General features: G+C 28.1%; 1 protein-coding gene across 3 annotated transcripts in view; it reads left to right on the top strand.

The window, feature by feature from the left end:
* LOC136973708 (CYFIP-related Rac1 interactor B-like) overlaps positions 1-23860 on the top strand; it is a 64893-nt gene that overhangs the window by 24653 nt on the left and 16380 nt on the right. For 2 of the 3 annotated variants that reach the window (XM_067268451.1, XM_067268448.1), the window contains exons 3-7: positions 18231-18325; positions 20237-20358; positions 20423-20528; positions 20591-20727; positions 22795-22869. In XM_067268451.1, the coding sequence (XP_067124552.1) occupies positions 18256-18325; positions 20237-20358; positions 20423-20528; positions 20591-20727; positions 22795-22869 (510 nt within the window). In that variant the 5' untranslated portion in view covers positions 18231-18255. Of the gene's footprint in view, positions 1-7824; positions 7902-18230; positions 18326-20236; positions 20359-20422; positions 20529-20590; positions 20728-22794; positions 22870-23860 lie in introns of those variants that run through there. The other variant, XM_067268450.1, reaches the window with a different exon arrangement.

Genomic DNA, 23860 nt, shown 5'->3' with positions numbered 1-23860 from the left:
TTCAAGAAGCCGGCTGCCAAAATACAAAGGATGGAACAAGAGGAGTTAACCCTGCAAGCCTGGTAGTCTCTCTTGAATCTGACTCTGATTAAAAAACAATAAGAAAGAGACCTGCTGAAATGTGTAAAAAGTGTATGTCTGTATAAATGTGTGAAAAAAGTGTTCCTCCACCTCCTCCTCACAACATCTGACTACCTGGCATAATTGGTGACTGTTCCATTTTCATTTTTTTTTATGGTACAGTATGGTTATTTTATGCAGCGGAACGAATTAGATGTTTTAACATGTATTTCTATGGGAAAATGCATTTCGTATAATGGACTTTTCACTTAACAGACTTGCACCTGAAACAGATTAAGTACATTATATGAGGCACCACTGTATATATATCAGATGTTGTTCATATACGTTTGCATTACCATCCTTCTTTCTGATGATATTTTTGTTATAGTAAATAATATTAAATAAATATTGCCTATGTATTAGTAACATTTTGTTATGTTGTTTTTATTTTAAATTATAAATTTTATTTTTATTCTGGATCTTATTCTTATGTCTATTATTTGTGAAGAATAAAATGTTCCTTATTCACAAATTATGTTTATGAATTAAATAAGAATGACTTAAAGCAGTGATTCTCAAAGTGGGGGTCGCGATCCCCAAGGGGGTCGTGAAAAATATTTGGGGGGTTGCAGAAAAATTGATGACAGATCAATTCTTTTTCAAATATTTTATAAATTTACTATGGATTCATGTTTAGAAATAGTAAAAATAAAAAATGTATAAAATAATCTTTACTTAAATAAATTGCACATATAAATATTAAAATAATATGAATATTTTAATATGAGACCGAATATAACATTCAAAAATTTGTGTGCTATTCAGGAATCTCCCGAGCTTCCACTCCCCGCCTGAACTATGATAGAACAACGTTCAGAACAGAGTTTAGGAAGCAAACATTGAATTCTTTTTGACTTAGTGTGAAAACAGAGTATCCACTACTCGCTGAATTAGCAATGGTAGTTCTCTTACTATTTGCAACTACTTATTTATGCGAAATGGCATTTTCGGTAATGACCAACATCAAAACAAAGCAGCGCTCTCGTCTTAGCAACATAGAAATTGCTGTGAGACCTGCACTGACTGATATTAAACCCAGGCTTAATTTATTGTGCCAAAATAAGCAGCCTCACCCATCACATTAAATTTAAAATGTTTAACTTAACTAATTCAGTTTACTAATGTTGAAACATGTACAGTACATAGAATATTTTGTTTAAATATGTACCAAAGATAAGGTATTAATTTTTAATAATACTAAAAATAAATCTGCTATTAAAATTATGAGTGTTTCAATGCAGTTAAACAAAAAAAAATTAACTCCTTCTAAATTTAAATTAATCCTGCCTCCAGGGCATTTTTCAGGGGGTCCTTTGAAATTTTTAAGTGCAAAATGGGGGTTGCGGACCAAAAAGTTTGAGAAACACTGACTTAAAGCATTATGTAATGAACAGAGGGCTATATGACAGTTGTACAGTTGGATACCCTAGAAAATAACTGTGGTTGTATAAGACATAAATTATATATTAGTTCTAAAACAGACCTTTACATCAACTATTTGTGAATTAAGTAGGCTATCTAAATGGAGTTTTATTTAGATGATCAGACCGAACATGATTACTTCTAATTAGTTCCTAGTTTCAATATATTTTGAAAGCTTTCTGTTGTTATGTAAATGATACACATTTTTCTGTAAGTTATCCTTTTGTATTTCTAATTTTTAATATTAAGATTTCATTAATAAAAATTAAGAAGCCCTGTTAATTATATAGAAATTAAACTGTGGGTTGCAACCCCCTTTGAGATCATCTAACTGAATGTGGGAAGTCATGAGAAAATTGACAATAAAATTTTGTACTATGTGTTTATGCAAAGCAACATTTTCAACATTGAAAATTATAAAATCAAAATGTCAGTCAACTCTGAAAAACATTGAAGATGTCCTGCATCTTGCAGTATCAAATATTCAGCCAAGATTTAATTCTTTATGCAAAAATAAACAAACATATCCATTTCATTTGTTTGCAAATTTGTTTTCATCTTTAATAAATGGTAATATAATATGTATATCAAAGAACTATTTTGGACTAAATTGTTTTAGGATTTATTTATCAGTAATTGATTTCATTTATATACCCATTTTATACACCTAAACGTATAGACCTGATAATTTTTGGAATACTGAGGCCTTTGTACTGTAATCCCAAATCCAACCAACATATTTTGTATACCTATATACCCGGGATCAGGTAAAATTTCTTCTGGAAAAAGATGGTCATGAATGGAAAAAGTTTAAAAAGCTCTGCTATATAAGGTCTTCAAGATAAAGACAAGATAAAAGTCATTGATGATTTATGATTTTGTTATGTGAACATCAATTACATAAATGCTGATCCTCTTGCAAGTGTTCACTAAAAATTTGATTATAACAAAATAATTATTCCATTATGCTTTGTTCTGTTAAGAAATATGTTTCAATTGTTTTTAAAAATTTTCTAAAAGTGTTTTCACAAATGTGACAGATTGAGCAACCCATCTTTCTAAAAGTTGATTGGGTTTTAGTCTATTAACTATCATTGATATTGTTTGAATCCTCTAATTTGGTCAATAGAATAATTGTTGCTTTTGTAATCATGGAGTTATACAGCATATTTTATCATCTACAGATGATTTGGAAAAATTTTAGATCAACTATATAATCTACATTGTTAATATCTTGTGAAGATTTTCAACTACCTTCCACATTTTCAGAGACTATTACATTGATAAAATGCAATTTACAATTCTAATATTTTGAATGATTATATCATTGATAGATTCATGTATATATATAATGTAATGTTTTTAGTCAACTTTTTGACGTACTATAGCAAATTAGTTTGTTTTTCCCCCTTTTTAATTTATTTATATGATTAAATAAAAACCAATCATCCTTTTCCATAGCAAAATTAGTAGCACCTATTAATTATTTTGTTCTGAGACATATTCCAGATGTACGTACTGTAGCTTGCTATGTTTGATTTTGCTGTAGTATTCTTTGTGTCACTTTTTTAATTACTATTTCCAAATAAGTACAAAAATGTTATAAATATTTTGACATCAGCAGCTTATCAGTCTGCAGAAATTTGTTGAAAAATGCATAATATTTATAATACATGCATTTCAAGAATTCGATTTAAGGAAAACTTTTCTAGAGAAGGAGGAGTCTTGACAACGCATATCCAGACTAATCAATCTGCATCATAAATGGTCATTCCATTCAGAAAATATGACCACTCATATGAGAAATTATTCCATATTTTTATTCTGATGAAACCGGGTTTTTTATTTCTTTGCTTACACAGACACAATGTAGTGACAATTTTCAAACACTAGGCAAATTATTCATCTTTTTATTCAGTTACAAATATTCCATATTTGTAAATGTAAAAATAAATTACAGATCAATTGAAATGATTTAATTATTAAAGAATATCTAAAATAAAAATGTTTTTTTTACAGTACTCGTAAATTATCATCAAACAAATCTAGAATGAGCCAATTTTTACAACCTCAAAATAGGAGGATAGTTTTTTAATTTTTACTTGATATTAAAACTCAGCATATATCTTAATGGTAGCATAAGAGCTCACCAGTAAAGAAAAATATTAACAGATTTTTATTGAAAGAAAAATGATGCTTATGTCATTTTTTGATTATGAAAGGACATTATCCTAGAAAATGGAGAGATTATTTTAGCACAAAAATATTGTCTTACATTAAGAAAACTATTAATAACGAAAATAAGAAAAGGTTACTGAAGGAGTAATTTTTCAACATATATGTCAAAACTTGCAATAAATGTAATAGAAAAATTTAAATAAATAGTTCTAATCACCCATTATTTAATCCTAGTTTTTCTCTGTATAATTTTTTATATTTTTGGTTCAATGAAATTCCTAAGAAGTTAGGTTTTTATTGAAAAAAGAAATTCTCAAAATATTTCGAAAAAGAAGGATATATTAATAAATCAACAGAATTTGTGTATGTATGTTAACATTTATTTTTAATCTAAAAAAATATTGCTATTTTGAGTAAATTTGTATAAAGTTTAAATAGACATTTTTATCTCAATCATGTAATAAAACATTCTAATAGTTCTTAATGCTTTTTATTCTTTCTTCTTCCTTGATAGAAATGAAATTTTGATACATTACGTGAATATCTATTGTTACTTGTACTTCAACATATAGTTTTTCAGTTTCTATATTAAAACTCTAGATAAAATTTTGGTTAATAATAGTTTTAATATAATATAGTTTGAACAGATTCTTGATTTTGTTGTTCAGAATTGACTAAAATGTTTAACCTGGTTTATACCTATTATCATAAATAAATCATTACTGGCGCCTGGCAAAACTAATATTTGTTCATCTCTGGACATACAAATAGGCACTGTTTTATCCAAAAGAATGTTATTTATTATTTTATTAATGCTTTGATACTTAAATTTTATCTTTATTTATTTGACTTAGATCATTAGAAATTAAAATACACTGTATTTTGGAGTTAATGTTAGATGTTCTTTCCCGTACAGTGTACACATTACGAACATTTTAAATTTTTTACAGCATTACATTCTTTCTGAAACTCGTGAAACATAATATGCCTGATATGCTTTTATCTGAAGACATTACAGTTTGATTTTATTCAAACAAGATGCGAAGTAAATTGTTTAAAGTAAGATTTTAAACAAAGAATTAAATCTTACATTATCTATGATATGTTAAATTTCACAACTGTTATAAGTTAATCACTCATCTATGAAAATGCCGAAGTCCACAGCGTGTAACTAATAAATGCAACTTTCGTTTTATTACGTATTTTATTTATTACTTTCGTGTTTTAATTTATTACTAAAACATTAAATTGTGTTACTTTTTCCTTAAACTATGTGTATTTGCTGTTTTAGGTTTATCGAAATGGGTATTGTTCCAGGGTCTGGGAATGGTTTATTCACTTTGTTATATCTAATGTGAAAAATTGATTTAGACTTCGAACGACCTCCTGGAATGAATTAAATTCGAAGTACAGTACAAAGCACCACTGTATTTGTTAAAACAATTATATTATTTTAATAAAAACATATTTTATTTGTTATAGTAAGAGATGTATATAATAGTTACTATTGTAAAACTTACTCTTTATATTTTATTTTTGTTAAGTTAATAGTCACATTATTTTAATTATTATTTTTTTTAATAAAATATTTAAAAATCTTAATAAAACCCAAAAACTTCTGTTCATAATTTTTGGTATTAAAAAATACATTAAACACTAAATAACATAATATCAGTTAACATAATTGTCGTGCAGAGTTTGTATGTTAGTGATTTGATAAAAAAATAGCAGTAGCAAAAAAGGAAATTTCCTATTTACACTCTAAATAAACGATTCTAAATCTCTTAATTCAGAAAAAAGAAAAGAACGAAATAACACTGTACTGTATTTTGAAACATCAAACCTACTTAATGGGGCCAAAGGTGTTCTTAAAAATGTGTCTGAGTTTTTTACACAAATTTTATATGCTAACTTTAATGTGTTCGAATATTTGGTAAAAAAATAAAAAGTAATCTTATTTTGTATTGGCTTGTAAAAACTCTTAGTTTCAGCTAGGTTATTGGAAATTCAAATTATAGATAGTGAAGTTTTTCGATCTTTTATTCGCATGAATCAGTAAATGAACGAGAGGAAGAACGATTACACACACATTTTAATAAAAATTCTCATTATTTGCATATGTACAGTACATGGATTATCTGTTTCGTTGCATGTGATCACAAAGAGGCAAGTTGTATCGTGCAATATGTATCACAGCATTAGTATCTAATCTATGGTTACAATCTAAGAATACGCTATCTGATGTAGTATCTAATATAAAAATAGCTTACATAAATAGTTAAAGTTTAGTTCATGTATAAAATTTATCGACATTAATTTATCACTTTAAAGACATTTATAAAAGAATGACACAATTCTATTATTATGATTTTATACTCTGAGGTACAAAACATTTTTTGATGAGATAATAAATATCAATGTAATTACTTTCAATTTAACTATCGATATTTAACGTAAAATTCTCAAAATACAATTTCATATAATGCAGTTAGTTGTATGTATGTATGTTGCTAAACGCTTGGTTACGAAGATGGCTTCTATTTATATGATTAATAAATTCATAAAACTGTAATACCCCCATTCTAATTAGATGATTTCAATCCATTAATTTAAATATGTCAGTAATTATTTTTAAAGTTAATATGCATTTTTAACAGATGTGTATTGTGCAGAATTTGATACTTTAAAAACTATTCGAACAAATTAAAATCTACAAAAACAAAACTAATAATAATGATAATTGAATGATAACGTAATGAGAAAGATGTACAGTATATTTTAATTTTGGGTAGAGAATTTCGGTATAACGTGGAGGATGAACATATTGCTAGATAGGGAAACACGCTTTCCGTTTTAAAATTCGTTTTTGAAATCTTAATATTTAATTCAGAAAAATATTCGAAATAATTGCTTTTACTTTTTACATTACCGGCTCTATTGTGTATAACAGAGAGAAAGTATCAAAAAATGATGCTGCCCCGTGGTTTTTACATTTTTTTGACTCGGGACCTAAAACGTCGAGAAATGCAAAAAATTGAGGGTTTTTGCATGGATGTTAGTGTCTGCGCGGGGTACATTTTGTTCACCTCTGAAGCTTAATACTTAATAACTCCTGTGCTTTTTGTCGACAATTTTGCAGGGAGGTTTGTTTATTAGGGGATTGATGCTATTAAGTGGGGAGTAAAGGGGTCGGATTTAAAGATTGTCTAATCTTTTTTTTTTTTGTGAAACATACAAGGGTATATATTGTATATAATTTGTATTATATATATATAATGTGTGTGTGTATTTTCTATATATGTACAGTACACATATACGTTTAGTAATACGCAAGGAAACGAAAAATTTTGAACAAGAGTTTTTTCAGTTAAGATATTCAACAAAAGCTAAGAACATTGTAAAGATATCAATTAATAAATCTATTTGGAATGAGACTCCCATATCAAGATTTTTATACTGTATATCTATTTAAATTTAAGTTATACAGTGTAATGATAATGTGGTTAGTACACCAAGCTATTTATGCAGACAAGACAATTACTCAGTGATAACAGGTGCTTTCAGCAGTGATTTCTGGAACGCACCTGTCAAATAAGCGTTAAACAAGTTAGTGCTGCTGATTGCTTGAAAGCAGTTCACTTTCAAGTGATAAAAAAAAGCTGTGAGTAATTTAAAAATTGATTTATTATATCATTAATGCCGTTAAAATGGAAAAAATTGAATTTTTCTCAGTTAAAAGTTTTATATGAATAGTTATTGAATTGCTTGGTCCGATCTGATTGGACTTTTAAACATTAAAAATAGCCTTTGTATTTAGTTGTGTGTATTTGAAATGTTATTAAAACTTTTCGATAAAAATAAGACTGGTAATACTGCCTAATCCAAAGAGATGAAGTAATTGAAAGTTTAATATGAACGTGACTTTTTCTTCGTTTTTAAACGAACCACTAAGAAATTCGCCATTTTTAGAATTATTTCTAATTTAAAATACATCTGTATATATATGAAACATTTTTATTGGTGGATTAATTTCTTTTATATTTAAAAAAAAAAGAATAAAAATCTGCAGTATGTAACCTACTTTCTGTGAAATTAGTCATCATTAACCGTATCGTATTTTTGATAGTGAAGCCAGGTATATATCTTAAGTACTTTACTCGCAAATTTAGATAAACTACGTAAGTTTTTTCATCATTTTTATCTTAGAAGCGTGGCCACGATATTGCACCAAATGGTATCTACGGTCTCAAATTTTATTATTGGGAACCGTTCGATAATGGTGCTATATTAGTAAATGGATTTAAAAGGCATCAATGTTGGAGGGCAGCCAATTTTACCTGTCCTCTTGGTTAAATCCAGTACATTATAAATAAGATAGTTATTAACATTATAGTAAATTTTAATTATTAATAATATATAATATATGTATTTAACTTACATTAACTAAAACTTTAATAATAACCAGTTTGAATTATGTACTAATATTCTGTTTTAATATACGCAATTATCGACAGATGAATCGGGTTATGGACCTTTTCAATAATTTATGAAAGTAACTGCTCGTTTGTATTAATTATGAAACAGATTCGAAGTAAATTTTGTAAGACGTCTTAAACGATTTGGTTTTAATTTATAAAGGGGTAGACTGGATTAATTAGCTGCAGTATTCTGTGTTTAATATAATATATAATAAAAACGGAATTAGTTATTTTTCTTTTAAGGAAAGAATTTTGATATTTAATTCTTTCCAAAAAAGACAAAAAAAATGGGCTTTTTGCCAAAATTTGTAGGCTGCGCTATTCAGATTAGTTCGGTTATAAATAAAAATAGCTTTATTTAGTCGTAGTGTGTGTATCAAATCAGTTCTTCCTATTTTTCTTTCCTTTACGTTGACAGGATGATTTGATTTTCTGTTTTAGTGCGAAAGTTATTTCCGTCGAATTTCCGCTTAGATAAAAACAAAAGGGGAAATTGTTAGTTATACGCAATATATAGCAAGTTTCTTACGTTTGTAAATTGCTTATTTCCTCAATGATTAAATCATTTATGTAGTGTTAAATATATAAACTAACATTTTAATAATTATCTGTTATGTTTTAAATTCTAAGAAATGTCTAACCAAAAATTCTCAATTGGATTTAAATCCAATGAGTGTGAGCTGCAAAAATAAAACTCCGTACCAGTACAAGATTTGTCTAAGATTAAACAGTTTTAAGTTTTAAATTCCAATTTATTTAAATTTCTTTTGATTTTTCATTGAAATGGAATTTAAAGCAATAATACTTTATTTTACGTTTACTATAAATATATATATATATGAATTTCTTAATCTAGACGCTTTATAATCAAGTAAATTTAAGGAAGAGCAATCTCGCATATTTTATTGTGTTCGGCTGCGTGCGTGTAGAAAAGTTTTTACTCCCGTTTCTCCAGTAATGCCAACCACCCATGTGCGAGGTCGATTTTCATTATTGTAATAAAGAACTGACTCGTTTGGGCGTAGGTGTGGAATTTCTTTCTACTTTACCCATCCTTAAACGTAAATAATTGTTCCTTTCAAATAAAAATTACCACTACAATCCTTTTATTATTATTTTTTCCTCTACGTTTATAATAAAACTGTAATCTTCAGGTAATGGCATTTTATATTTTATGACATTTTTATTTAACTAGAACTTTTTAAATATTTAAAAGTTTCCTATTATAAGTTTTTATTATTATTATTATTATTATTATTATTTTAAAAAAAATTAACGTTTATTTTTGAGATATAGTTTTAATAATTTTTCCCATTTTTTTTAAAGTAAAGTTTTAGAAAATAAATCGATTTAAAAGTGTAATCGTATTGTTAGATAAAATAAATATATATAAATTTATCCAATTTTTGTAGGATAAAGAAATTTAATATTTATCGTAACATAATCTATATAATATTTGTCATATCATATTCTACTGAGTTTATATTTTTATAAAATATGGTTAAATGATACAATTTTTATACATTTTATGAAACAGAATTTATCTGTAAAGAACAGTTAAAAGAATTTTATACACTATAACTTGCCTGAAAGCTATTCTAGGTATGCATGAGAAAGGGTTAAAAAGATAGCAAATTTTAAAATTTTGAATACAAATAAGAAAATATAGTTGAGTTATCAACCATATTTTAGAATTGTAGAGGAGGAGTGACAGATCTATGTGCAGATTATGCAGTGCTATATTATTTATGAAGTCCTATAAGTAACTTTTGTATTGGGGTCTATGACCATCTCGATACATTGCTGATTATGTAGTACAATCATGTTCGGGAATGTAGAGTAGATGTAGTCAGTTAAAAAATGGCAAATTGAGCCATTTGGATTATTACACAGGCTTGATAGAAAGAAGCAAGAACATATAGTTGTCTAAAAAATTAACAGACATTCTAAGGGTGAGTCTGGAGAATTATTTGTAGGCACAACTACCTGAGAGCTAGTATCGTTGGTTACGTGAACAAAGTTTCGACGTTTTGACTTCAACCAAAAGTAACTCTGCAATTGCCTGGTCAATTGCAATCAATCAGTTGGTGGGTCCTACATATTTAATAAAAAAGTATGCTGTAGTTTTCACACAACTGTAAAAGTATGAGACAAAAAAGATTGACAACAAGTGACTTAGAGAATTGATTGAATTAATTTTAAAAAACTGTGTGTAAAAAAATTATTTGAATTTATTTTTGATTTTTATTTTAAAATGTTTGAGTGCCCATTGCATCACAAGTATATTTCTTAAAGGTTTTGTGTGTTTTGTTTAAAGACATTTGAATTGTCCTATATGAATTATATATATAATTATTTAGTTTGCTAATTTGTATTTACTGAAAATATATATGATTTAAGAACTTGTTTCAAACATTTTTGTTTAAATTCTTTAAATGTTTTAATATATAATCTCTCTATTCACTGGAACTTGTAATAATAAAAGAAACCCTTTTGCTAATCTGTAAATAGAACGAAGCGATTCTAAAAATAGAACCACACAGGTTAAAAAGGTTAGAAGGGTTTCTTTTATTAAATGTTTTAAATTATAAAATCTCATTCTCTTAATTTATCTTGCTAAAATTAAATACTTGACAATATTATAATTAATTGATCTAACAAGTTTGTTCATTACTTCATATATATTGTATTTATATATTATTTCGCATTACATGAAAACAGAATATTCTATTTTATCTAGTTAAGCGAAGTTGAAAAAGAATTTCAATAATTTTATCTTATCAAAGAAAGTTGCTAAAATTTATTGACAGAGAGAATAATCAGATAATTTTCTTCAATTTTAAACAAAATTCTCACATAAAGAAGTGATGATGATGATTATTATTTTTTTTTTTTTTATTCTGCATATTTTGTATGATGGATAAATATGTAAGTAAAAACTTAAGCAGCATAAGAATCAATAATCAGTAGGTAGTTATTGACATTATGAATGTAATCATTCAAACTTAAATGTTAAAACATTAACTTGTCAGTAATTGTTTTCCTGATAATTCATAAATTTGAAATATATACCGGTATATAATATTTATTAATGGAAATTTTAATTACTGAATATGAATTAAAATTGATTTTAAGCAAGTGAAATTATATTGGTTTCTGGTATTAAATTACATTGAGTAACATATTGTTGTTAATGTTATGTATATAACTGCTGGATTAAACTGGTATTTAAACTTGGTTAATTATTATTATTATTGGGAATACAAAGTAATGTGTAAGAAATTCGCTTTAAAATTTATCAGTAAATGTTTTCAGCCTATTCAAAATAATTTGAAGTAAAGACATATAGATAGGTTGTTATCTTATATAAATACAAAAGTATAAGATAGTGGTCTAATTGCTTGTTTTTAATCAAATGACTTTGTATTCTTAATAATAATTAGCCAAGTTATAATACAAAAAATTTGTTTAGTTTACCAATATAACATTTTTTAATACTTTAGACTTTGTATATATTTGTAAAATAAATCCCAGAAGAAACTAATACTAATACTAATCTTTATTCATAGTAAGGAGACCTTGTTACAGGGGGAATTGGTTAATGTACAAGAAAAAAAAATATTAAGTACAAACATTAAGTTAGTTGCATGAATATTGATAAATAGACAATGTAAACATATAATCATTTCGTACAATGGACATTCAATTCGTTAATAATATGAGTAAAAAATTAACAATTTTGTACATATTCATTTTTGTTATATTGCCCAGTGTGGATCTATAATTTAGTTCATTATTTGTAGAAAATAGAAATCCCAGAAGAAACTACACATCTAGAAGAACATATAAATAAAAATCAACACCTTAAATTATCTGGTGTTTATTCTATACTTGTACAGACCACCAATTCATCAAAAAATGACTTATGTTGGAACTCCCTAATAGAATTAAAGAGCATAAATGTTGGCATAATGGAATAAATCTAACAAACCTAACATAAATAAACATAAATTTTCTAACAAACCTAACATGAAGGTTATTTGGAATGGTACTAAGATTAGACCTACAAACAATCATCTGAATAGATTAAAACAAATGGAAATCCTGGAAGTCTACAAGGCTAATAGAAGACATTGTTATATTAACTACAACGATACGGACTCATTATCCACTACATAGAAATTGTTTTATGAAATCTAGCGTAGTTTAAATTCTTTTGTTTTGTGTTCTTTTATTATTATTATTATTATTTTAATGTAATATATATACATTCTATTCAGTTTTAAATTTGATTTGTGTTTGATGCTGTTCGTGTGCTTGACAACTGATGAAGATCCATTAACTAGGTCAAAAAAGTTCTTGTTTTCAATAAATTGTTCTTGCTGGAGTAATTTAAAGTGTTGATTTTTATTTCTATATAATTATATTTGCAATTTAATAATGAACCAAAAATAAAACCTGAACTTTTATATTAAAAAGAAATTATTTTTATTTTCACCAAAATGTTTAGTTATAATTAAAATAATTTACTAACTCGTTAAATATATAAAGATATTTATAAAATTACAAGTAATAAATTTTCAACTATTTTCTTAGAACATATACTTTTATCAAAATGCTTTAGACAATATATTTCTAATTATATTATGAAAACATAATTGATTAGATATAAACTGTATGTCTAATGAATTTAATTTTTGTTTGAAATTCTACAAGTTAACGACATAAATAACACAGTTTAGATGTACTGTACATTATTTTCTTTATTGCACATTATATATGCTTTTACAATATTAACAGTGTAAAGTAAAAGACATCTACATACAGTATCAGTTCATTGTTTTCTGTTAGCTGGTACAGTACACATACATTTGTGTCAGGTTGAACTTCTCTTTATGACCTTTTTCATGGTCAACTTGTAATTAGGCTTAGAGCTCTGTGGGGAAACCAAAGTAATTGTGATATATTGTACTGTATTTATTTTTGTTACCAGCTCCTCTATAATAAAGTTGCAGGTGTTCAAAATTGGCATTGAGCCAAGGGAAAACAGTATTCTTACAACTACAACATTATACCCAGGCAAGAATGTACTATTGAGCATGCTCATGACGTTACTCGTGATGTCGACATGAACCTCTCTATATAGGTTTTCCATGTGTCTTTCTTATTCGAGATAAACTGGAGATCCAGATTAACGGACTTCCGCTGTACTTAATGTTTTTAAGTCTGAAAATTTTAGAAATGGCAATTAAACTATATTGTAAATATATTTAAAAAACAATTTGTGAAAATAATTCTCTGTAATGGAAACTTTTAATATCATATTTTGAATTTTTGATGCATTAAATATATCTACATGTAAAATTGTACATAATATATAGACACAATAAATGCATGCAAGTTTCTAATTTTAAATTACACAATAGAAATGTTGATGATAGAATTTCTTGCATATTGAGTTATTAAATATAAAGACATCTTTCTGCAATAACACATTAACCATATATATGAAAATGATAACTTCTTCACAATAGTATAAGTTGTTAAAACTGTCTTACAAAACCAAAACTATTCTCTTTGAATTTATTGTGTGAAGTTGTTGAATTTTCTACATTATGGCAAAACAGTATTATATTAATGTTATCAAGCTTATATATTGGCTTCTAGTCTGAGGACTAAATCCAATATATAAACACCTTTGGGGAAGTCCTCAGACTAGAAGCCAATAATACATAAGTTTGATAACATTAAATCTCAAAACAAGGACAAGAAGCAAATTTTTATCAAATACAGTTTGGTATTTTGAAAATATACATTTAATCAATTTAATTTACATTAAAATTCGAATGCCAGACATTTTCATATAGGAAAAAATTATTATTTATTCTTTGTTAAATTACTTTTTATGCTTCATTATTTCAATTATCTTACTTATTTTGCACATTTTATTTGTATTTTCTAGAATATAGCAAAATGCAAATATAAAAAATGATGTACAGTTTTATTTTAGCAAATAATAAAGAGTTATTTAATAATTTTTTAAAATTTTCAATTAAATAATTAAAATGAAAAAAAATGAAGCTTTAAATTGTATATAAATTATTTGTTTATGAGATGAGTTAACATCTCATTTCATAAACAAGAAATTTATATACAACTAGCTGTTACCCGCGACTTCGCTCGCGTGGATTTTGCAAGCACACCCTATTTACATTCAATATTTCAACAACCATAGTAATTGTTATTTAACACCTACCATTGAGAATTGCTGAGAATCAAACCAACTATTTTTAATTTGATAAATTTTCTGGAACGTTTACAATTGTTCTGTAATCGAAACAATATGCAATAACAAATTCGAATTTAAAACGGTTCGAACATTTGGTTAAAAAATCGAAATATATAAAACTATTTATATCAATGTCTGAAATGTTATCAATTTAATACCCCTAAGTACTCAATGAAGACTAAACGTAATTAAAAACAAAAAATTGCATCTAAAATAGTACAGTAGAAGCCATTCTTCAGGTTAGGACTTAATCCTTTCCCTCTCCCCCCTGCGGGGGGAATTTTGAAAAATCCCTTCTTAGTGTGCATTTTCATGCCGTGCCCTAATTGTGTACCAAATTTCACCTCTAGGTTCTGGAAATTTCTAGAAAAAACTGGAACATTCTCATTGAAGCGTCATACATTTTTGTAGTCAACCACTTTCAACCCCCATATTTCCCACACCCTTATAGCTATCGAGACGCAACCACCATAGTGCACGATGGGAGACTTGGGGCTACTACCACACACAAACACCATTCATGTGTGATGTGTAGTTTTGGCTGAAGAGTGAGATATAGGCACAAACACGTCCATTTATATATATATATATATATATATATATAGATTTAAACCTTCTTGTCTCAACCTGTATTCACATTAGGATTCCTCAAATACTAAATTCATGGACATATACGTGGAGATTTATCACACTGTTATTAGGAACATCACAAGGACGCTTCAATGTTTAATAAGCAGCTTTTATTACATGAATATGATGCCAACTACAAACAATTATACACATTTTAATTAAAATTTAATAAGTTTAAAATTCATGAAATTATCTACCAAATTAAACCATTTCTTACAATTTCAGCATATCTATTACTATACAGATCCAGCATAATATACATTGCAATGCAACATTGAATTTAAAACTGTACAAATGACTTAAAATTACACCAATATTCAGATTAAATATAGGAATTACTCAACTTACATAACCATAAACTTATTATCCAAAAAACAACACTGGGTATTCATTATAATGACTTGTCTGATAACATTCCACAATTATCACCGAATCAATAATCCATAATTGTTATCAATGATGCCCTCTACTGTTCAAGAATGGCAGCCAGGTTTTTACAGATTTTCTTACTGTCATTATTAATTTTAAATTCATTACATATATTTAAAATTTTCAGATGCTTGTAGTATTGTCAATCTATTGGGTTATTTGTTATTTTCATATTTTAATCAAATTGCCCTTGATTACACAATTAAAACTATTACAACATATAGCAACAGCTGAATTTACATAATTATATTTGATAGACCAAATATGTTCTGCAATCCAAATTCCTAAGGATCTTCCTATTTCACCTACATAAAGTAACTTACATTACAGTTACAATTAAACATGTAAACAATTCTTCCATTTTTGTAGGTTATCTATATATGATTTGGTTATTATTATCATTTGGTTGTTTTTTAATTTGTGATAATAAGGCTCTACATATATGTCCACAAATTTGGTGTTTGTAGAATCCTGATGTGAAATTTATACACATTTGTCTTCATTATCTTCTCCATTATACAGGGTGGACCAAAAAGAATATACGTATTTCAAACTGATATATTTAATAAACTGTAAGACATACAACTATGGAACTTGGGACACATATTTATGAAACTCTCTAGTTTAGATTACAGGTGTTCAATATGTCCTCCACCAGCGACACGAACAATATCACACCGATATTCAAATTCCTGCCATACTCGACTAAGCATGTCCAGTGTCACTGATGTAATGGCAGTACGGATCCAGTTCTTCAACTCATCGAGGTTCTGTGGTAGTGGAGGAACATAGACGGTGTCCTTGATGAAACCCCACAGGAAGAAATCACACGGCGTCAAATCCGGTGACCGTGGAGGCCAGCTGAAAAGTGCTAAATCGTCAGCTCCTTGACGTCCAATCCAACGGTTCGGAAGAGTTTCATTCAGAAACTGACGAACTTGACGATTCCAGTGAGGGGGTGCCCCGTCTTGTTGAAAAATGAGGTTGTCCTTGTTCAGCCTCGGAAACAATCAGTTTTGCAACATATGAAGATACTGCAGACCGTTAACCGTGTTTCCATCAAAGAAAAAAGGGCCGTAAACAGATGAGCAGGATATAGCACAAAACACATACACTTTAGGTGAATCTTGACAATGTTCGATTGGCGCATGTGGGTTCTGTAGGCCCCAAATTCTAACATTCTGTTTGTTCACCTTCCCACTAAGGTGAAAACATGCTTCATCACTGAACACGATCCGTTCTGAGAAATTGTTATCGTTGTCAATAACATCCTGAATCTGGCCAGTAAATTCCACACGTTTATGTTTGTCATCATTATTCAGAGCCTGTAACAGCTGTAACTTGTACGGCTTCATAACTAACCTGCGTCTCAAAACACGCCAAACTGTTGTTTTAGGCAGCTGCAATTCCCGACTGGCACGACGTGTTGATTTTGAAGGGCTACGTTGGTAAGCAGCTTGAATCCATGCGACATTTTCTTCAGATACACGAGGGCGGCCAGGACTCTTTCCCTTACATACACAACCTGTGTCAACAAACTGACGGTACCATCTGCGAATGTTCCATCCATTCGGAGGATCAATTTGGTACCTCAACCGGAAACGTCTTTGCACTGTAATCACGGAATTACACTTCGCAAGCTCAAGAATACAAAAGCTTTTGTGCTTTGGCGTAGCCATTTTACAACAACTGTGAATACGTCATTGTAACCAAGCACAACTGACATCTGGTGGACATGGACACAAACTAGACAATGCACTCGTTCCTCCGATACCCGCAGCACACCGCTACTATCGATAGTTTACTAAATATATCAGTTTGAAATACGTATATTCTTTTTGGTCCACCCTGTATTGAGAGGCCTTTTATTTCCAAATCTATTATAGGTTCAACCAGATCCACAGTGGAGGTAACTGGATTGTGATTGACAAAGCTTGGCATATCTGGGACAGACTGCTTTTTAAAAAAATTTCTGGGATTGCTAAACCATACTCAAACTTGGATCTTCTAGATTGTCAGGCCAACATCTTTACTGTTTTGGCTACCTGGTTGATATTTTCCATTATATTTAATACACTTTTTTATTATCACTAATGCCTAAAAATTCTCAAGAGAAGATTATTATGATGTCAGTCATTTCTTCATTCTGCAAGCCTGATCTTACCATCTGAAAAATATCTGTTTATATGGATATTATCCAGGAATTTAAAAGAATGATGATACATTATGGTTTTTGGTGTTTGGTGCTTTCTTCCAGTTGTCAAAATTCTGAATTTTATTTGGTTAAGCCATTTGTTTTTTTGATATGATGATATATTGCTTGCATTTTTTGTCCAAGTATGTTTGCTGCTAGTAGTTTTTCTATTAAAATAAGTTCTGTCCCTGATATTTTTGATCAGCCCTTGTATGTCTTACTTATAAGATTAAATGACAGTAGTAATAATATTTTAACTCACTTCCAACACTGAAGTTAAGGTATTGTTCTTACTGTGTTGAAATTCATTCCAATTGGATATTAATTTAACATTGAATGACACTTTGGAATTAGCTCATTACTTTGTTATCATTGTTTTGAAATATTTTTAATCTTAATTTTAAGTTTTTGTGAATTTAAATTTTGAAATTATGCTATAGAAATATAATTTTATCATTTCTATATATAAATAATTTTTTAATTACAGGTATTAAAGACTAATTTTTCCCACAATGGGAAATTTATTGAGGATTTTATCCAGAGATGATAATCCTAAATATGATGTATTTGTTGATTTTGAAAGTAAGTTATTTTACATTAATATCTATTAAAAATGATGATATCATCAAATATAAATAATATAAATTATGATTAAAGTAATGTTTCTGTACTGTATTTCAAATATCTTTTAATAAACTCAGATAAAGATGTATAAAAGTTATGATTTTTACAGATATTACATCCCAAATTTAGTATAAAATATTCAAAGCAATAAAATTATTATTAATATATAATATATATAAAATAAAATCATTGTTAAAAATTTTAGTATGATCACAAGTAGCTATGTGCACTTTTTAATAAAATTCTATTTATCATGTCAGTCAGTCTCAGTGTCTTTTATAAACAGGTAATTCATTTACATGACTAGGCAAGACATGAGGAGAAAACCTTAAAAGAAATACTTGCATAGTTAATAAATAGATCATCTGATAACATTGATGCTAACTGCAGCTTTTCTGATCACTATCATGTATTTATTTATTTATTTTTCCTTTCTTGGGTATTGCTTATTTACATGAATGGCTCTATTTGCTTAAGGGCATGACACTACATCAAAGTTTCTTAACGGGATCAATAAAAGTTTGAAAGGGAGGTCAGTGAGTAAATTAGATATATATTGTACAGTACATGCATATACTGTGTATAATGCCAGTTTCAGTATTCCGAGTATCCTGTATGAGTGTTTTGAGTGCAGCTCTATAGTATTATGATAAGTGGTTAGCAAATATGGACAAAAGAGAGGTTGAAGTTCCTATGCTAAGACTAAAAAAATCACTCTTGAAAACTAACTAGTAAAACAAACTAGTATCTCTTGCTAAGCAAAGTTGAATTGTTGTTATATAATAAAGTATTGCCAGGCAGGGAATACAATCAAAGTTTTGCTATATACTGATGCAATAGCAGACATTTCAATACTATATGAAAGACAACAAGATATAATGAATTACATAAATTTATCAAAAAAACTTATCATTCATTAAATTTAAATTTCTGATTATCAGAGTCACTTATTTATGATTGAAAGAAAGTATAAGAGATAAGTCGAACTTTGTAAAAATAATGGACTAGACTTATTTTTAGTAAAACATCAAGATGCTTTACAGAGCTAAATAATGATACTGCTACATCATACTTCAGATATAAATGTTATAAAAGTAAATCACAAGAAAAGTGTCTAAGTTATAAAATGACAACTCATAAGCATTGGTTAATATTACATATACTACAAGTAAACTGCATTAACAACTATCAATGAAACATCAAAAACTTTAATCATACAGTATATGGTATATAGAAAATGTAACAAACTATAAACCAAAATCACTGAGGCTATCTAGGTGTCTGTTGCAGCTTGGTGAAATTAATTTTTTAAGTATGATTTTTTATGCACTTTATGGAACATTACATTGCCAATATTTTCATGCTATTATCAGGCATTATGTAATTCACTGATAAGGTTAACACGAGGACAGTATGGCTGTAATTAGCAAGAAAAATACTATAAAATGTTACATGGCAATGTTTATTTGCCCCATCATGTCAAAAAACTAAGTAGAATGTTCAAACATTGTGAGATTTTCTGTAGGGGGAGGACATGGTGTTTTTTTTTTTCTTTTATTTCTTTTGAAATTTTGCATAGCTGAAGTAAAGCACAGGGCAGCCAGCCACCCATGGCTTTGCCCATGCTATACCACTGCATTCTACATATTTAATTTGTTCAAAAAAAATCAAAATGGTTAAAGGGATCCACTCTACTCCTCTTGAATAATTTGAGTTTTTCAAATTCTTTCTAAATTCAAAATTTTAATTGTATCATTTTTATTAGTTTAATAAAATTATAATTATTTTTATGATTTCATATTTAAATAATATTTTTTTCTTTCTCAATAAAATTAATAAAGTTTATAATAAAAATGTTTTTTGTTTCAGATGCCCAACCAACTGAATCTGAAAAAGAAACATATTCTATTGCACAAGAAGTTCTACAATATTCTCGAGATATACTTTTAGAGTTGCAAATGTATAAAGGAGCAGTAAATGAAATAAGAGAGGTTAGTTTTTAATTTTTTTATTGAATTATTACTTATCAGAAATTAAGATTACATTTCATGATAGGCAATAACTAATCCTTGTAATGAAGCATACCAGGCAAGAGCATGGGAAGCAGTTATTCCATTAGTTTCTAAATTGAAACAATTCTATGAATTTTCACAACAACTTGGTATGTTTTTAATGTTAAATAATATAATTTTATAAACGATTATAAATGTTGCAATTTAATAGATGATGTGGTGCCTCGAATTTTATGGGAACTATGTTCAGGACAAATTCCTCCTACACAGCATCTTGAAACTCAACAGGCCTTGGTTAAACAGTTTGCTGAAATTTTAGATTTTGTTCTCAAATTTGATGATTTAAAAGTAAGATATTACTTTTGGCTTTGATAATCGTTTTCAATTTAAGTATTACTAGTTAATACTATTTGAAATACTTTCTTATTATTTTATTTAAATATTTATAAATCTCAATATTAAAAATGATTTTTGCAGTTGTTAAATTGCATAATTTTGCTGTCTTGATGATGTTTGTGTTAAATATTAATTATAATTGTTAATTGATTTGCTATTGGATTAAATGAATTATTTGTATAATTTATTATATACTATAAAAGAAATTTTTCAATTCAGTTTGTTTAGTTTCAGAATCTGAAGTAATTGTTTCTCAAAAAACAATAATAATAAATAAGTAAAATCTATTTAACAGATCTACTGAATTCAGTAAAGACATGTACTGGTAATAAAATCTAAAAACAGTCTTTGAAAAATAGTTATTATATTAATCTATAAAATTTCAATCATTATATTTATTTTATAAAATGTAATGATTTATTTTATTAGTTTCAATGAATCATAACATAATACTGACAAGAGCAGAAGAAAACAAAAATGGTTGTTACATGTTCACAGCATGACATCAGCTCAGATGTCATCCTGGTTAACAAAGTCTGCATTTGTGAGTTAAGCAGATGCTTACATTTAAAAAATCTGCCAGAATCTCTTTTGGCCCTCAGAGGCAAATGTAAGACTGGTTCAAATATGGCTGCTTCATCAAAAATACATTTGTTACCTCACTTGTATATAATAGACAATGCACTTGCCAACTAAATAAAGCATCTGTGAAGAATGGAGTACTTACCTGTGAAAGGATTACTGGCACAGTGTTATAATAACTCTTGAAACATTAGGGCTTCACAACAGGAAATATCACAGTATAGAAGTTTACCATATTAAACATATGTCACAGTCTTGAAATTCTTAAAAACAAATATATACACAAACAACATGTGTAGAAAACTTTTTTTTTTTTTTTTTGGTAGCTATGATTTGACTTTGGGCCAGCATAGCATTAGGCACTAGTGTATATTCTTTGTAGAATACATGCCACTTCTTCTTCACCTTTTCCCATGTTTATATGGGGTTGGCATTTCCTTCTCTAATATGTTTCCTCCATTTCTTCCTATCAAGGGCATCTTCTCTCTTTAAGTCCCTTCTGATTCAAGTCTTCCTCCATTTTATCTTTTCAATGCAGTCTTGGTCTTCCTCCTTTCTTTCACTACCAATTTTCCAATCTACTTTCCAACATAATTTTCCCTAATTTGCCCTACATGGCCAAACCACCTCACCCTGCATTCTTGCATCTTCCTGATCAAAGACCCACCTTAACAGAACTTCTAACAAACTTGTTTCTTATTCTATCCTTCCTTGACACTCCACACATCCATCTCAACATTCTCATCCATCTTTCTTTCTTGGGCTCTTGTGATTGCCCATGTCTTGGCCCCATACAACATTGCAGGTCTAACAACCGATTTGTACAATTTACCTCTCAGTTTGCAGCTAACTTTGTTGTCACATAACATACCGCTCAACTTCCTCCAGTTCAACATGTGTGGCATGTAGAATACACACTACTAACACAATAACAATAATAATCATTATCTTCTGACTATTAAAATTTTTATTTTAGTTATAGAGATTATCAGAAAGTCATAATAAAGATGAAAAAAATTGAATAGTTTTCATTTAATTTTTGAAGTGAGTTATAGGATGATAGAAGCATTTGAAGGAAGAACATATGCTCAGAAATCAGTACTAATTAGTATTGAAGTACAATAGGCATTTGAAAAATATGAAAATGTTAGAAATGTGTATAGTATCACTATGCGTATTAGAAACTAATTTGTAACCAAAGAAAATAGGTATATTAAAATCTTATTGCGCTATGTTAATATATATGAACTAACACTGAACAGCCTAGAATTTAAAAACCTTGTTTACTTTTTCAAATTACATAATTTAAAACTGTTAATTGTTAACTTGAATTTTCTGAGAACAGATACTTCAAACTGTGTTTGACTATTCAACTAAGCTAATGTTAAATTAATTAGAATTATTGATAAATAAGTGAAGTATCTTTACTGCTTACAGATGACCAATCCTGCAATTCAAAATGACTTCAGTTATTATAGGCGAACAGTGAGCAGGTTAAGATTGGCTAATCAAGTAGGTAAATTTTATAAATTTTTCTTATTTAACCAGTGTGGTTTTTTTAATGTAATAGAGTAACATAAATTTATGTAATAATCATCTCCATTTATTTGTTTCACATATTAAAGAAATTATTGAAAAATGAAAGAAAAAGCATTTTCTAAGGTGTAGATTTAAAATATTAGATTAGTTTTACAATAGTATCATTATGTATAAGTTGCTTATAACATCTTACATAATTTCTCTCTAGGAAATTCAGAATTCAGGAAACCAAAAAAAATATCTATCATAATATTTTACTCATAACAAAATAATAATACTTAATAAAAGACAAAACTATAGAAAGGGATGACTATATATGTATGTATGTATATTTGTGTATGTAAAATCTGTTTTTGATGATGGTAAAATCATAGTGGTAATGTTGGAATTATTGTAAACTTATAAGAATATATGTGTTATTTGGGAATACCTGTCAGCATCTTTTCTTTGGCTTATTACATGTTAGTCTGTAGTTTGTATAATAAAGTAAAGCAAATGAGAATTTGCTGGTGCCTTTAATTAAAAGCAGGTCAGTAATTCTTGTTTTCATTCTGAAGATTGTGAGTCCAATCTTCTTCTGGTTGCTTGATTTTCATTATAGTTTGCTATAACTTTATCAATTGTTAGGCTTGGCAAAACAATATTTTATTGGACTGAGTTTTATGGCCCTCAAACTTTTCTAGTCTTAAATGGAGAATGGTAGCAGTAGCTAGTGCCTTTGATCCCAGGTCAGTAATCCTGTAATCCAATGTCATCAGTCTAGGACTCAGATTGGTTTGTAAGTTTAAACATGTTGCATTATACAACTTTGGCACACTATAGAGGAGTGCATCACTGAGACAGTAGACATACGTTTTCTCATAAAACTGAGTGGAAGCAAATATGACCAAAAGAAGCAGATCACAAACTGAACTATTCATATCATAGACATATTTTGAGTTGCCTATTGTAATAATACTGTTAT

The sequence above is a fragment of the Centruroides vittatus genome, unplaced genomic scaffold (genome assembly GCF_030686945.1).
Source record: "Centruroides vittatus isolate TY-2023 unplaced genomic scaffold, ASM3068694v2 contig_3283, whole genome shotgun sequence".
Taxonomy (NCBI): Eukaryota; Metazoa; Arthropoda; class Arachnida; order Scorpiones; family Buthidae; genus Centruroides; species Centruroides vittatus.
Note: the sequence above shows the minus strand (reverse complement) of the source record. Positions and strands in the feature narration are given on the sequence as shown.